At 36.1% G+C, this 15,236-nt stretch overlaps 1 protein-coding gene across 9 annotated transcripts in view; it reads right to left on the bottom strand.

Moving 5' to 3' along the window:
- The window catches only part of MYO16 (myosin XVI), a 717,368-nt gene that overhangs the window by 194,744 nt on the left and 507,388 nt on the right, over positions 1-15,236 (bottom strand). For all 9 annotated transcript variants that reach the window (XM_054529223.2, XM_054529222.2, XM_054529219.2 and 6 more), the window contains one exon: positions 5,989-6,141. In XM_054529223.2, coding sequence (XP_054385198.1) covers positions 5,989-6,141 — 153 coding nt within the window. The remainder of the gene's footprint in view (positions 1-5,988; positions 6,142-15,236) is intronic.

Genomic DNA, 15,236 nt, shown 5'->3' with positions numbered 1-15,236 from the left:
ATCCAACTTACAAGGGATGTGAAGGACCTCTTCAAGGAGAACTACAAACCACTGCTCAATGAAATAAAAGAGGACACAAACAAATGGAAGAACATTCCAATGCTCATGGATAGAAATAATCAATATCGTGAAAATGGCCATACTGCCCAAGGTAATTTATAGATTCAATGCCATCCCCATCAAGCTACCAACGACTTTCTTCACAGAATTGGAAAACACTACTTTAAAGTTCATATGGAACCAAAAAAGAGCCCACATTGCCAAGACAACCCTAAGCAAAAAAGAACAAAGCTGGAGGCATCATGCTACCTGACTTCAAAGTATACTACAAGGCTACAGTAACAAAAACAGCATGGTACTGGTATCAAAACATGAGAGATAGGCCAATGGAACAGAATAGAGGCCTCAGAAATAACACCACACATTTACAACCATCTGATCTTTGACAATGCGGCAAAAACAAGAAATGGGGAAAGGATTCCCTATTTAATAAATGGTGCTGGGAAAACTGGCTAGCCATATGTAGAAAGCTGAAACTGGATCCCTTCCTTACACCTTTTACAAAATTTAATTCAAGATGGATTAAAGACTTAAATGTTAGACCTAAAACCATAAAAACCCTAGAAGAAAACTTAGGCAATACCATTCAGGACATAGGCATGGGCAAAGACTTCATGAGTAAAACACCAAAAGCAATGGCAACAAAAGCCAAAATAGACAAATGGGATCTAATTAAACTAAAGAGCTTCTGCACAGTAAAAGAAACTACCGTCAGAGTGAACAGACAACCTACAGAATGGGAGAAAATTTTTGCAATCTACCCATCTGACAAAGGGCTAATATCCAGAATCTACAAAGAACTTAAACAAATTTACAAGAAAAAATCAAACAACCCCATCAAAAGTGGACAAAGGATATGAACAGACACTTTTCAAAAGAAGATATTTATGCAGCCAACAGACACATGAAAAAATGCTCATCACCACTAGTCATCAGAGAAATGCAAATCAAAATCACAATGAGATACCATCTCACACCAATTAGAATGGCAGTCATTAAAAAGTCAGGAAACAACAGGTGCTGGAGAGGATGTGGAGAAACAGGAATGCTTTTACACTATTGGTGGGAGTGTAAACTAGTTCAACCATTGTGGAAGACAGTGTGGCCATTCCTCAAGGATCTAGAACTAGAAATACCATTTGAACCAGCAATCCCATTACTGGGTATATACCCAAAGGATTATAAACCATGCTACTATAAAGACACATGCACACGTATGTTTACTGTGGCACTATTCACAATACAAAGACTTGGAACCAACCCAAATGTCCATCAATGATAGACTGGATTAAGAAAATGTGGCACATATACACCATGGAATACTATGCAGCCATAAAAAAGGATGAGTTCATGTCCTTTGTAGTGACATGGATGAATCTGGAAACCATCATTTTGAGCAAACTATCACAAGGACAGAAAACCAAACACCGCATGTTCTCACTCATAGGTGGGAACTCAACAATGAGAACACTTGGACACAGGGCAGGGAATATCACACACCAGGGCCTGCGGTGGGGTTGGGGGTACGGGAGGGATAGCATTAGGAGAAATACCTAATGTAAATGATGAGTTAATGGGTGCAGCAAACCAACATGGCACATGTATACATATGTAGCAAACCTGCATGTTGTGCACATGTACCCTAGAACTTAAAGTATAAAAAACAAAAACAAGAACAAAAAAAAACACAAGGTGGCAAAATCCTACTCAGCAGGAAGGAGAAGTGACTGTGATATTCCAATTTTTAGACCTAGAAGAAAGTTTGAAGCTATGACTTATAAAACTCAAATTAGAAGTCTGACAGTTTATAACTACTGAACAATAAAACTAAAATTATATACATATATATATATATAAAAAACAACAATTTGAAATAAATCTCATCTGAGAGCAAAGGCTGCTTAAATAACTTCCCAACCTCTAATCTTCCATCCCCCACATATGGAATACCTTCTGACCACACAGTTTAGACTAGAGGGCCCCAACCTTTTTGACTTGAGGGACCGGTTTTGTGGAAGACAATTTCTCCACGGACCAGGGGTAGGGGGATGGTTTCAGGATGATTCAAGTGCATTACATTTATTGTGCCCTTTATTTCTGTGATTATTACATTGTAATATATAATGAAACAATGATACAATCACCATAATGTAGAATCAGGCATTCGATTCTCATAAGGAGTGTGCAGCTAGATCCCTCTCATAGGTTCCTGCTCCTATGAGAATGTAATGTTGCCACTGATTTGACAGGAGATGGAGCTCAGGCGGTGAGATGCCAGTGACGGGCAGTGGCTGTCAATACAGATGAAGCTTTGCTCCCTCACCTGCTGCTCACCTCCTGCTGTGCAGCCTTTTTCCTCACAGGCCATGGACCAGTACTGGTCTGTGCCCCAGGGGTTGGGGACCCCTGGTTTAGACGACTATTGAATAACTTCTTCCCTAGTGCTGTTTATCTTTTCTTTCTATTATGTCCCCTAGGAAAGTTTAGTTTTTGTTGACATTTCAAATCTACCTTTCAAAATAAGGTAATTTATGAAACTTCCTCACATTAATCCCTAATATATCTTAATTGTTCTCACTGTGCTTTTAAATGTGTAGATACTCTAAGAATAATTCTTCTCAGGAAGTAAAGAGATATATATTGACCCCTATTGTGAATTCAGTTTGTATTTTGACCTGAGGTTACCAAACCATACCACTACAGGCAACTCAAAATGTTATTTATTTGGCTAATAAAGGCCATTTCTTTGTGTCTTAAATATTTTAATTGTTTTAGGTCTTACAGAGTCTCCTGCTCCTACTAAAGAAAATCCAGGCCAGGCACGGTGGCTCACACCTGTAATCCCAGCATTCTGGGAGGCAAGGCCGGCGGATTACGAGGTCAGGAGATCCAGACCGTCCTGGCCAACATGGTGAAACCCCGTCTCTACTAAAACTACAAAAATTAGCCAGGTGTGGTAGCACGCACCTGTACCTCCAGCTACTCAGGTGGCTGAGGCAGGAGAATTGCTTGAACCCAGGAGGCAGAGGCTGCAGTGAGCCGAGATTGTGCCACTGCACTCCAACCTGGGTGACAGAGTGAGACTCTGTCTCAAACAAACAAACAAAAAAGAAAAAGAAAGAAAGAAAAGAAAGCAAAAAGAAAAATAAAATCCAAAGACTGCAATTGCCTGAGAGCTGTAATGGTGAGATCACTCCCTTGCCAGAGAAACAGAATGAAAGCTGATAATGCCAGCCATGGGACACGCACACCCCTGGTGGGGCTCACACAGCAGAGCATGCTTCTTGAAGATACTCAGCAATAATGACAGCCATCTTCTTTGAGAAGCCAAATAACCTCCCTGGGAAGGAAAGAAAGAGAAGAAGACCTAATGCGGTGGAGAATGGCACTAGGAAGGAAGTAGGTATGCCTGCAAAAGCAAGCTCACCCATCTGAGCAAGTTACCTGAGGTCAGCAATGCCTGGTGAGACTGCTGTTGCCAACACAAAAGTGTTTTTAGATAAAGGAATTTGAAGAAGAAAGCCCCTTACTGGGAGTGCTGGCTCAAAAGGAAGTTCCATAGAGTACACTGCAAGAAGCTCAGAGTGGCCGGGGGCCCCCATGAGGAGTCCTCTGAAGAGGCTGGAGGTGAAGAAATATATATATATATATAAAATATAAATATAACATATATTATATATAAAATATAAATATAATATATATTATATATTATATATAAATATATTATATAAATATAATATATATTATATTTATATAATATATAATATATATTATATAATATATAATATATAATATATATAATATATAATATATATTATATTTATATATAATATATAATATATATTATATTTATATATAATATATTATATAATATATATTATATTTATATATAATATAATATATATTATATTACATATAAATATAATATATATTATATAATATATTATATATAAATATAATATATATTATATATTATATATAAATATATATACACATACATATTTTTATATATATATAATATGATATGTAATATATGTAACAGAGAGCAGCCCTAGAAGAAAACGGTCTATGTGAGAAGCTTGCCAAGGACTGGTTCCATCTGTGATGTTTTCAAAATCAAACAATTCTTTATTTCAACTAATAGCAAGCTATTTACTGAAGAGTAAGTAAAATGTTGATATTACAATATTATCCATCATTCCTTCATCTATTGATCTGAGCATCAGGTCACCATACTTCTGTAAATGCTGTTACAGATTCACATACAAACATACACAAGACACACAGCAGAAGGACAATGAGCCATTGCAAGTTTGACTGCATGTCTGTTTCTGTTTCAAGGGCAGTGACAGACCTCTTCTCTGGGGTGAAAATATTCACTTGTTTGGTAAAGCTGTCAATGGGTACTGCAGTAACTCAAAGACAGGGCCCCAAATCAGTGTAAAGGAGATAGACATTCAGAGAGCTAACTGCTTCTGCTCCAAAAATCAAGACGAAATTCTCCACGGATAAGGTGGTTGCTTACTAGCAACATTTTTTAAGCATTATTATTTGTATTGTCTTCAAATTAAAAACAAAATCTTGTGTGTTATGTTTTCTGGATGTCTGAAATAAAGCAGTAAAAGAATGGGGCAATTAACCTTTTAGACTTTGAAAACTTGTGGAAGTGCCTAAAGACAAAAATAGAACCTGGGGAAATAAGCCATAAGAAAGGGATTAATGACCTCCAATTCCTTTAGTAGTAACGGCTTAGAAGAGATTGCATGGCTCTACTCCATGTGAAAGGTTGTCATAGTTTCACCTTCATCAAATACTACACGGTGCAACAAAATGTACTAGACACTTGGAATATTTGGTAAAAATCTGGATCAACCCCTCCCCTCAGGGCCAGGGACAAATAGGTAATCCTTGAAATATAAATATGGCCCACGGAAGTTTTTATTCTGATGACCCCTGGTTAGCAGTGGAAGAGAACATGGCAAGCTAGAGAGAAGGTGCTAGATGCCTGAGGCTTCCCGTATACAATTAAGTATACAGTCCTGCTGGTTTGAAGACATTTTTAAACCTTAAATAATTATAGGCTATGTATGTCACTATGAGGGCTTTCTGGAGGAAGAAGGCTGTAATTTTAAAAAAAGAAGGATGCTGACAAATTAGAAGCAAGAACAAGAATGTGTTAATCAGAAAAATACATAAAATAAAATAATTTAGAAATCTATCTTTATGGAAAGAGAGAGTAAAGAATGACATATTCTCCAAATAGCTGAATTGTGTCTGTTTTCAACAATGTCCATGTGTCTTGGAGACATTGTGAGTAAATCCATATAATGTTTTCTTATATTAGTACATCGCAATTGCTGTTTATGTGATAGATTTTGGCTTATATGATAGAGACACAGAGTCAAATTGTTTTTCATTGTAAAGTAGAAAAAATAAAACTATAAACACCTGCAGATGCCATGAGACTCTTAATTTAACCGATATTATATATGTGTTTATATGTTTCTCCTGCCAATTTTTCCAAATTTAAATCTTAGAAACTTTGAAGATAAATTAACAAAAAAGATTCTGTTGAACTTGTTTTACGGTATGATTAATCTTAGGTATTATTTTATTAAAAGTCTGTTTTTTTACAATAGGCATTTATAATTGCCAAAAGGAGAGTTTTAGTGACGTTGAATAAACAGTGTTGAATATTTCTATATCAAAATGATCTGATATTTCTTGTCCTTTTAATGAATTGGTGATCCTTCAAATGCCCTTTCATAAAAAGATAACTTGTGCACCTCAAGAGATTTTGAAAAATTATTGCAGAATCTCACATATAAAGATATCTCAAAAATAAGGCCTCCTGAAAGAAAATTCTTTGTCTCCAGTATATTTAAATCCATATATCCTGTTAAGTATCTAATTATATTATATGAATACCTGGAAAAAAAAGTCCAAAACTCCATTCTGGTTACCAGGAGAATATGCTGTTTCCATGGTAACTCCCTCTTGTACACATTCCACTTGCTCGTGGAGAAAAAGCACTTCATTGATATAGTGGTGCATCTTCTCATTGGTCATGTTGACACAAAGCTATTGTGGAGAAAACAAGAAAACATTTCACAAGATAGTACAGTAGTGCATATTCACTTGTTCAATGACACAGTTTCAGATTGGTAAAGTATTGACTCAGGGAGTTTCCAACCAATTAGTCTACCAAAATAAAGCATGATAATGTTGCCTGAGAAGTCAGAGTTTCAACTGAAGTCCAGTAATGCACTTGCACATATTTCACAAATCAAGTATATCTGATACCATATCATCTAACTATTCAAAGTATGCTAAAAACAACAAAAAGTATGATTCCAATATTACAAATGTCGAGTCTCAAATATATTTGAGCATTTAAAATATTTCCAAAAGGAAAATATATTTGAGCTCTCATCAGGAAATGGAAGATAAAGCTGGGTTTACTATGAGATCCCAGAGAAAAGAGAAGCATTTCTTGAGGGCCTCATTTCTGATTGCATATTAGTGATGGGCAAGAATGAATGTGGGGGTTCTTTCAGAAATAGTAATCACCAGTCAAATCATTATATTGAAGAAATTATTTTCTTTATCAGAAAATTTTCCACATTCCTCCAACTGTCAATTTTTCTCTTTCCACAAGACATTCCCATCAGGAAACAAATATGTTATTTCTTAATCTTAAAAAAAAAACCTTTATTTATCTTAAAGTATTTAAAAAACTAAACCATAACTCAAATCTAATCAGCGTAAAATCTGACTTCCCCTCTAGGCTACTCTTCTACTTCTCTGCTTCCTTTCATATCAACACACACACACACACACACAGCTGATTTCTACTTATTATCTCAAATTCTTATCTTTCCATTCCCTCTTGAAACCACTCTAATAAAACTGTTGACACCATGGCGCCATCAAAATTGCTTTTGTAGAAGTCATCAGCAATGTGCACATTTCTTTTTTTTCTTTTTTTTTTTGAGACGGAGTCTCGCTCTGTCGCCCAGGCTGGAGTGCAGTGGCGCCATCTCGGCTCACTGCAAGCTCTGCCTCCTGGGTTCATACCATTTTCCTGCCTCAGCCTCCCGAGTAGCTGGGACTACAGGTGCCCGCCACCTCACCCGGCTAGTTTTTTGTGTTTTTAGTAGAGATGGGGTTTCAACATGTTAGCCAGGTTGGTCTCAATCTCCTGACCTTGTGTTCCGCCCGCCTTGGCCTCCCAAAGTGCTGGGATTACAGGCATGAGACACCGCACCCAGCCAGCAGTGTGCACATTTCTAAATCCAATGTTCAACTCTCACATTTGTTTCTCTTGACCCACTCCCACCCCAGCGTTATTTGACTGAGTCAGTTTCTCTTCTTCCATGGAGCACTTTCTCACCTGTCCTCCGGGACACCACACTCTCTTGGCTTTCTAGCTCACTGGCTGCTTCCTCCCTATCTCCTTTCCCGACTCTTCATGGACTCCCGGCCTGCTCATATTGGAGTGTCCAGGGGCTCTGCCTGTGGGCCTTGTCTCTATCTACACCCACTTCTTTTGTGAGCTCACTCAGTCTTACAGAGCCTCATGTTCCCTCATCTGCACCCTAAACCACTATGTTATACTAGACAAAATTTAAAGCCGGTTAGAAATATTTAGTGCTCAGTAACTAAAAATAATTACAGATCAATATTTATATAGATGGAAACAATTGATAAAACATTTGAAAGACAATTAGATCTCATCTGCAAGGGGAATAATATCTAAGATAATATTTAATGAGAAATATTCTGTATTAATATAAAGAAATGTGAAAGCTTTTGTTAAAAAATAACAAAATATTTGCCAGGTGTGGTGGCTCACACCTGTAATCCCAGCACTTTGGGAGGCTGAGGTGGGTGGATCACCTGAGGTCAGGAGTTTGAGACCAGTCTGACCAATATGGTGAAACCCTGTCTGTACTAAAAATACAAAAATTAGCCTGGTGTGGTGGTGGGTGCCTGTAGTCCTAGCTACTCAGGAGGCTGAGACAGGAGAATCGCTTGAACCCGGGAGGCAAAGTACAGTTGTAGTGAGCCGAGATCATGCCATTGCACTTCAGCCTGGGTGACAGAGCAAGACTCCGTCTCAAATAAATAAATAAAATAAATAAGAAAGACTGGAAAAAAGAGCACAGAAAAGAACTTCCTGGGTTCCTCTTTTCCACATATCCCAAATCTTCTCCAAGTCTGATGTCATCACAACACCTGGGAAGTAGGAGCTCCTTCTAGATGTTCTGGTCCTGCTAATGGGCATTCATGTCCTCCTTCTAGCCCATTATAAGGACAGCTTCCAATGAGCAACACAAATTACCTTCTCAAGTGACCAACACCAGGTCACTCCATATTCTCCGAAAGGGAGCTCCCACTTACCCTTAAGGGTGTGGCTAGTAATGAATTGAGAATTACGTGCACCTAGATGGAAAGGACATTTTCTCAAAAATCCAGTTACTTGGGAGAATGGAAATTTATGACGTTGTAGGGCATGAAGAAGTCTCAGGGGGAAATTTCTTCAGAGAAGAAACAAACATATCAAAGAGCAGAACATTGGTGTGAACACAGAAGGGAGTGTGGCGTGGGACTGGGTGGATTTGCTGTAAAGTTCTAGTCTTCTTGCCAGGGTTAGAATGTTATGTGTAGGTGTAGCTAGCTCAAACATCTTCAGCAACGGGGTGATTAGAGCATGAGAGGGTGGCAGGCAAGGGGGTCCTTGACTGAAGCAGAGGTGGGAGAGCTCAAAGTGCAGAGGTTCTTACAACCTGATGGAGTTATTTTAATGACGAATGCACATGGTCTTTATTATTATTAATATGACAGGTGGAGAATAACAGTATAGTAGACATATACCAAACAAAATATTAACGTAATAACCATATTAAAATAAGATCTGAATATCACATATTGACACTCAAATAATAACAAAAATAATTATTAGATTCAGGTCAAAAAATGGTGCTCCGTGACTACCACCCTTCCCGATGGGTTTTCTTGTCTCTCTGCCTTCACAGTAAATGATGGTTTCTTAAATTCAGTGAGAAATTAATTTCTGTAGATAGAAGAAGTTTCCCTAAAACATTCGATTGCAACATGAAATCGAAATGAAAAATTAAAGAAGGACTGCCATGTTGTGGTTGTCACAGAACTCATTTTAAACCTAAAGAACTTGAGAGGATTTGTATAAACCAGGAGACTCTGCTGGTATCGTCTTCTTCCCCCAGCATTCCCTCTGTGGTTACTGGATTTTCTTCCTTGTACATTATCTGCCCAGTAAGTAACTAGAACTTTTCCTCTCTGTCTTCTGACAACTAGACTTCAAGAGAAATGCACAAAGCTGGAAGTTCTTTACCTTTTAAACCTTTAAGTGTTTCTTAGGTAAACTCACACTGCTGTGATCATTTCTCTTAATTAAAATAGTCGCTTCGGATGAGAACATACCATATAAAACATTTAATTTTAAAGGCGTTGTTGTTAAGGCAAATACGATTTGAATATGGACACAGACCAACAAATTCTGCACATTATAGCTGGCAGAGGGAGGAGTGGCATTCAGTATCTAAATATCATATGAAAAATATTTTCTTTCTTGTAACTGATACAGTCTAGCACATTTATCCTCTTGAATTATTCCATCAAAACCAAGTGATGCCAGGCAATCCAGATCTTCATGATCAGTTTCTATGTTTATCTTATCCTACAGGGCATAAATCTCCAGTAATGGTTTTGGAAAGAAAAACCATTTTCCATGCAACTATGTAGCATCTGTCCACAATTGCATCCATACTGTTCAAGCAATACATCTACTTGTCACTTTCATTTCAATCATAAATAAAAAATAAAAATTGTTAAAGAGAAATAAAAACTGTTTAAACTATTTCACTTTGCTTCAGAAATAATATTTTGATGCATTCCTTTAATAATTTGTTAAACTCCAATAATAAGGTAATTTTGTTATAAAGGAATAATAAATGCTATAAAATTATTAAAGTTTGGGGTGAAATATTTACTGAAAATGTACAGAAATTAATGACTTCTCTTATGGAATGAAACCATTGGAAAATATCCTCTTTGACTATATGATATATACAATTATAACTTCTCAAGTTTTTTATTATTAAAAATACATTGAATCATTTAAAAATTAACAGAAATAGGTCATTTACCTCAACAATTTGACTTAAAACTGTTTATGGATAGTGTGGTTAAGTGGAATACATTTTAGGGAACAAATTGCTGAGAAACAATGTTGAATCCATGAACTAAGGTAATGTCTATTACTGTGCGAAATGATAAGAAGTTTGAAAAACAGGATTCCAAATTTTACAAACTCAGTGGCTGATTATTTACAAGACATACCCACATTATATGACATTTTGTTTTCCTCTCCTTTTGAGCTTCTCTAATTGAAAATTCTTAGATGGACATGGATAACTCTAACATATTTAATACAATTCTTTTGTTATTTTGCATTCAGAATAGGTTGCAGCTCTGTAGGTACAAAAACTGCTTTCGATCACAATCTGAGTGCATCCTCCTGGCCTTGACTGCCTTACAGAACGCAACCTCTGGCTTGTTTTGACTGACCTGAGGCTTCTCATAATAGAAAACAGATACTGTAATTGTTTTTTTTAACTAATATTTTACTGAATTGAATATTGCCTTCACTGAATTGATCCCCTGGTTTAATCAAAGCAGTGAAACCAAGTGTGCATGTAGATGAAACCGTGGCAAATACAAGGACAGGAAGAAACCAGGTCTCAGGTTTCTTCCTTTTTTCCACAAAGGTCTAAAACAATCTACCGAACTTCGGATAACAGAAATGGATGTGGCCTGTGTCTCTGGATAGAGCAACCCAATTTATTCCTCTCCTGGTCAAAATGATTGATAAAAACTACAGCGTCTCTGCTGGACTTCTAGCATTATTAAGCTGCAGCGTCAGCGGCGAGTTCTTTTTGTGGCATAGGGTGATCTTTACAATACACCTGAACCTTTTATTGAACATCATGTTCTTTGTGTTCTGGGGGAAAAAAATCTTAAAGTAAATTATTAAAATCCCATAGAGAAAATTCCAGCTTCATGTGTAAAACCAAGTAGCCTGTGGACTGATTTCCAATTTGTACCTTTTATTATGAAGGTGCCTTCTGGAACTAAATCTATATTTGTGTTTCCAACAGTGGAGAGTGATGTGGAGTGGTAGTGAGTCACTGGAAACATATGTAGTTCAAAGTAGAATGTTTTTCAAAATAATTTTGGTGTAATGTGTCCATTAAAATGTTTTACTTAAAGTTTGCCTTTATTCTAAACTGTTCAAAGCACTCATTGTTTGAACCAAAGTTAAAATATAGAAGTACTGTGGCATGAAATTCAAAACCATTAGAACATGTAGCTAAGGTTAACAATAGGAACATATCATTCAATACCGAATACCTCATTGAAACTTTAAAAAAATGTACCCCACAAACCAAATGGTTTTGCCAAAGTCATGGACAGAACCTTATTCTTGATTTATTTTCATTAAACTCTGTATGTGTATGTGAATGTGCATATGTGGGCGTGTGTTCAACACAATCAGAGAAAGATAGAGTGAAGATTTTTACAGGCAAATTAGTTCATATACCTAGAAGCATAAATCTGCATCAATCATTGGCATCATAGGCTTCAATGGAAAACAACCATTACTTTTTCAAATCTACCTATTGTAGAGTTGTTTTGGGGTTCAATTAGATCTCTGGGTATTCCTCAGAGTAGACGTGAATGTGGGTGAAAGGTGAGTATTCATAAATGCTCATGAATAATTATCAAGTAACTGCTTAGATAGTATTTGCTCTTCTCTAAATAAAATACATGCTTTGTACATGAAGTGCCACTGCTAAGTGGTTTACTAATAAAAATTATGCACCCCTGGAACACACTCTTTAGGAACGGAATCTTATTGCTTATCCAGATGGCTCATCATTTGTATTAATGACAAACAATTTCTTGAGTACATTTTCACCAACTGTTCTCCCTTTTATTACTCAGTGAAACATACCTGAAACAAAAATATAATAGAGCATGGCATATACATCACAGAATTAAAGTAGGAGATTAATTAAAGCTGACGCCAGCTGAAGGCAGAGCCCCGGGCAGTGACTCTCAAGCCTATCTGCACATTGGAATTAATTGAGGAGTTTTTTAAGAAAGGCTAATGTCTGGGCCTGACCCCAAACCAATTAAATTGGAATGGGGTGCAGGCATTGAAATATTTAAAAAGCTTTCCAGGTGATTCTAATGGGTAGACATGGTTGAACACACTGAGATAGATCATAGAACTGAGAATGCACTATGCATTAACTAATTTGCTCATGAGTTAATATATATGTGTATATATAAGATATTAGTGTGTGTGTGTTCACGTGAGACAGACACACACAGAGAGAAAGAGAGAGAAGGAATAGTGTTAGATTTTAGATATTGAGCATTCCTGAAATATGTTCAGCAGAACACTAATTGTATGAGACTTTAATAGCTGTTGTCTAAAAACCCTACGTAAGCAGAAGCCCATTGGGGAAATATGGAGTTAAGTTAATAGGCTTCTCTGCAGGACTTCTTTGGGACTTGAACACTTCAAGCATACTATAAACCTCAACTATTTGAAGATTACCTGGGGCCCGGCTCACCAGACTGCTCCAAGTGGTTCTCCGACAAATCAGTTATTCCTGATTTCCACATATTGCCTATGAAACGGCAGGTACAGGAGGTTGGTGAGGGGATAGCATCTCTCTTGTTTACTTCAGTTTTAAAAGTCTAGTTTATTTTGTCTTCTCAGAATCTATAATTGTAGAGGCCTTTCTTTCCTACCATTCTTGTTTGGGAAAGGTCATGTTTACTCTTATGCTAGCACCATGACTCTTACCTTGATAGAGGATACTACCTCTCCCGATAAGCTAATCTTATTTAAAAAATAGAGGACTTGGGTGCTTGGTAGCCACAGCAGAGAAGGGTTGCTTTCCTTACCGGAGCCCCACATCGGGACCTGCAGTCAGCACCCAGGAAGTGGACTGGGCACACATTCGCTACCACCCACAGCTACCACCTGGCCCAGGCTGCCGTATTTGTTTTTGTTTGTATTTCTTTTTTTCACCCTTCTATTTCCCTTTCCCCTTCTCTTCCTTTTTATTAAATTTTTTATTTTGTTAAGTTACTATTTCTTTTTTTTTAAATTTTATTATTATTATACTTTAAGTTTTAGGGTACAATTACATGTTAGACCTAAAACCATAAAAACCCTAGAAGAAAACCTAGGCAAACCATTCAGGACATAGGCATGAGCAAGGACTTCATGTCTAAAACACCAAAAGCAATGGCAACAAAAGCCAAAATAGACAAATGGGATTGAATTTAACTAAAGAGCTTCTGCACAGCAAAAGAAACTGCCACCAGAGTGAACAGGCAACCTACAAAATGGGAGAAAATTTTTGCAACCTACTCATCTGACAAAGGGCTAATATCCAGAATCTACAATGAACTCAAACAAATTTACAAGAAAAAAACAAAGTTACTATTTCTTAAAGGAATCAATCATCTTTCCTTCTCTGGCTTCCTTAGATACTTTAAAATTAAAGTATATATAACAAATTTTAAGCAAATATAAATTTCAGCTACTTCACATGTATAAAGACATTGTTTTACACAAATGAAAAACACTTTCTCTTTTTACAACTTCTATTTTATTCTGTTACTCAGAACAAAAAAATCTAGTATTTTGATGGGTTTAATTCATGACTATATTCTCCTTTAATGTAAATAATTACTACTTTGGGATTTGAAGAATTGGTCTTCAAAAAGGAGTCTATCCACTACAAACTAACTGGCTAAATTTATTGACAAATCCTATATAATAATATGCTGAGAACAGGATTGAAAAACACAAATTAAAAAAATTATTTTTAGATATTTTGTATGATACCTTGTACATAAAATATATTCCTCAATTTAAATAGAAGCCATGCCCAAGAGTTAGAAACATAACCTCTGGTTAAAATGCTCTTATTTTAGAGCTTCTTCAGTTATCAAATTGTTCAATATTTTTCAAAAAAAAGTTTGTTTTCTTGTTTAGTAATAAACTTCTAATCAATATGCTTTCTTTTTCATATAAAATTATTCATATAGTCAAAAACCAATGATTAATGTATAATTTCTACCAAAATAATAAGCCTTTTTCAAATAGTTGTAATGATTCAGAATGAAATGCAAAGTTTAGAGGTTCTGACAAACTGACAGCATGGCCTGTGCTGGAGCAGCTCCTGGAGCCTCACACATCTGCCTCTGAATTCCCACTGGGCCTCATAAAACTTGTTGGTATAACTCTTAATTTTCTGAAAGAGCTGTTGTAAGAGTCAAAAATTATATAGAAAAATAATCTGACTAATAGTAGGAGCTCAAGAAATTGTAGCCATTATCAATTATTAGCAGAAAACGACATGAAAGCATTTTCCTAGTTTACGTATCTGGGATTGGAGCTTTATAGCTGGACAGCCACGATGATTAATTTAAGCCTTTTCCTGGTCATTAAAATTACTCAATTCACTCTTCTCTAAAGTAATCTGATAGATGGTTTCAAATGCATTAATTCTCCTTACTAAGCTTTGTAACATTTCCTTTTAATCATCCTGGTACTCTACAATGAAAAAGATACACCTGCATTATGTAACTTATTTATTTATATTAAATGGATTTGGTAATAAATTCCACTATGGAAAAAATAATGGCACATAAAATTTATGAAGAGTTTATTGTTTCTAAACATAATAGAATAAATAATATTCAGTCCTAAGAGAAATACAAACAAAAGGGGCATCAAGTTTAGAAAATATATACTAAGTTAGAAGTTTAGAAAATATATATTAAAAAATTTTAAGTTTAGCTTTCTAAGAACCTTTGGAACTGAAAATATCTCGTTATTAAACCTGAATTCAGACCCTGGTTTTGTGTGACCTTCTATGAGCTACTTAAATTATTTAAGCTCAGAGGTGATATTACTTAACTTACAGAGATTTTGAGGGAAAAGTCATTAAATGTATAGTTTATATGCTCAGAATTCTTAATTATGTTGCCGCTCCCCATTTTATTTCCCCAAAACAGGTTTTTGAAGACTCTTATTTAAAGAA

This window comes from Pongo abelii, chromosome 14, assembly GCF_028885655.2.
Source record: "Pongo abelii isolate AG06213 chromosome 14, NHGRI_mPonAbe1-v2.0_pri, whole genome shotgun sequence".
Classification (NCBI taxonomy): domain Eukaryota; kingdom Metazoa; phylum Chordata; class Mammalia; order Primates; family Hominidae; genus Pongo; species Pongo abelii.
The sequence above is the reverse complement of the archived record's forward strand: the minus strand, read 5'-3'. Positions and strand labels throughout refer to the sequence as shown.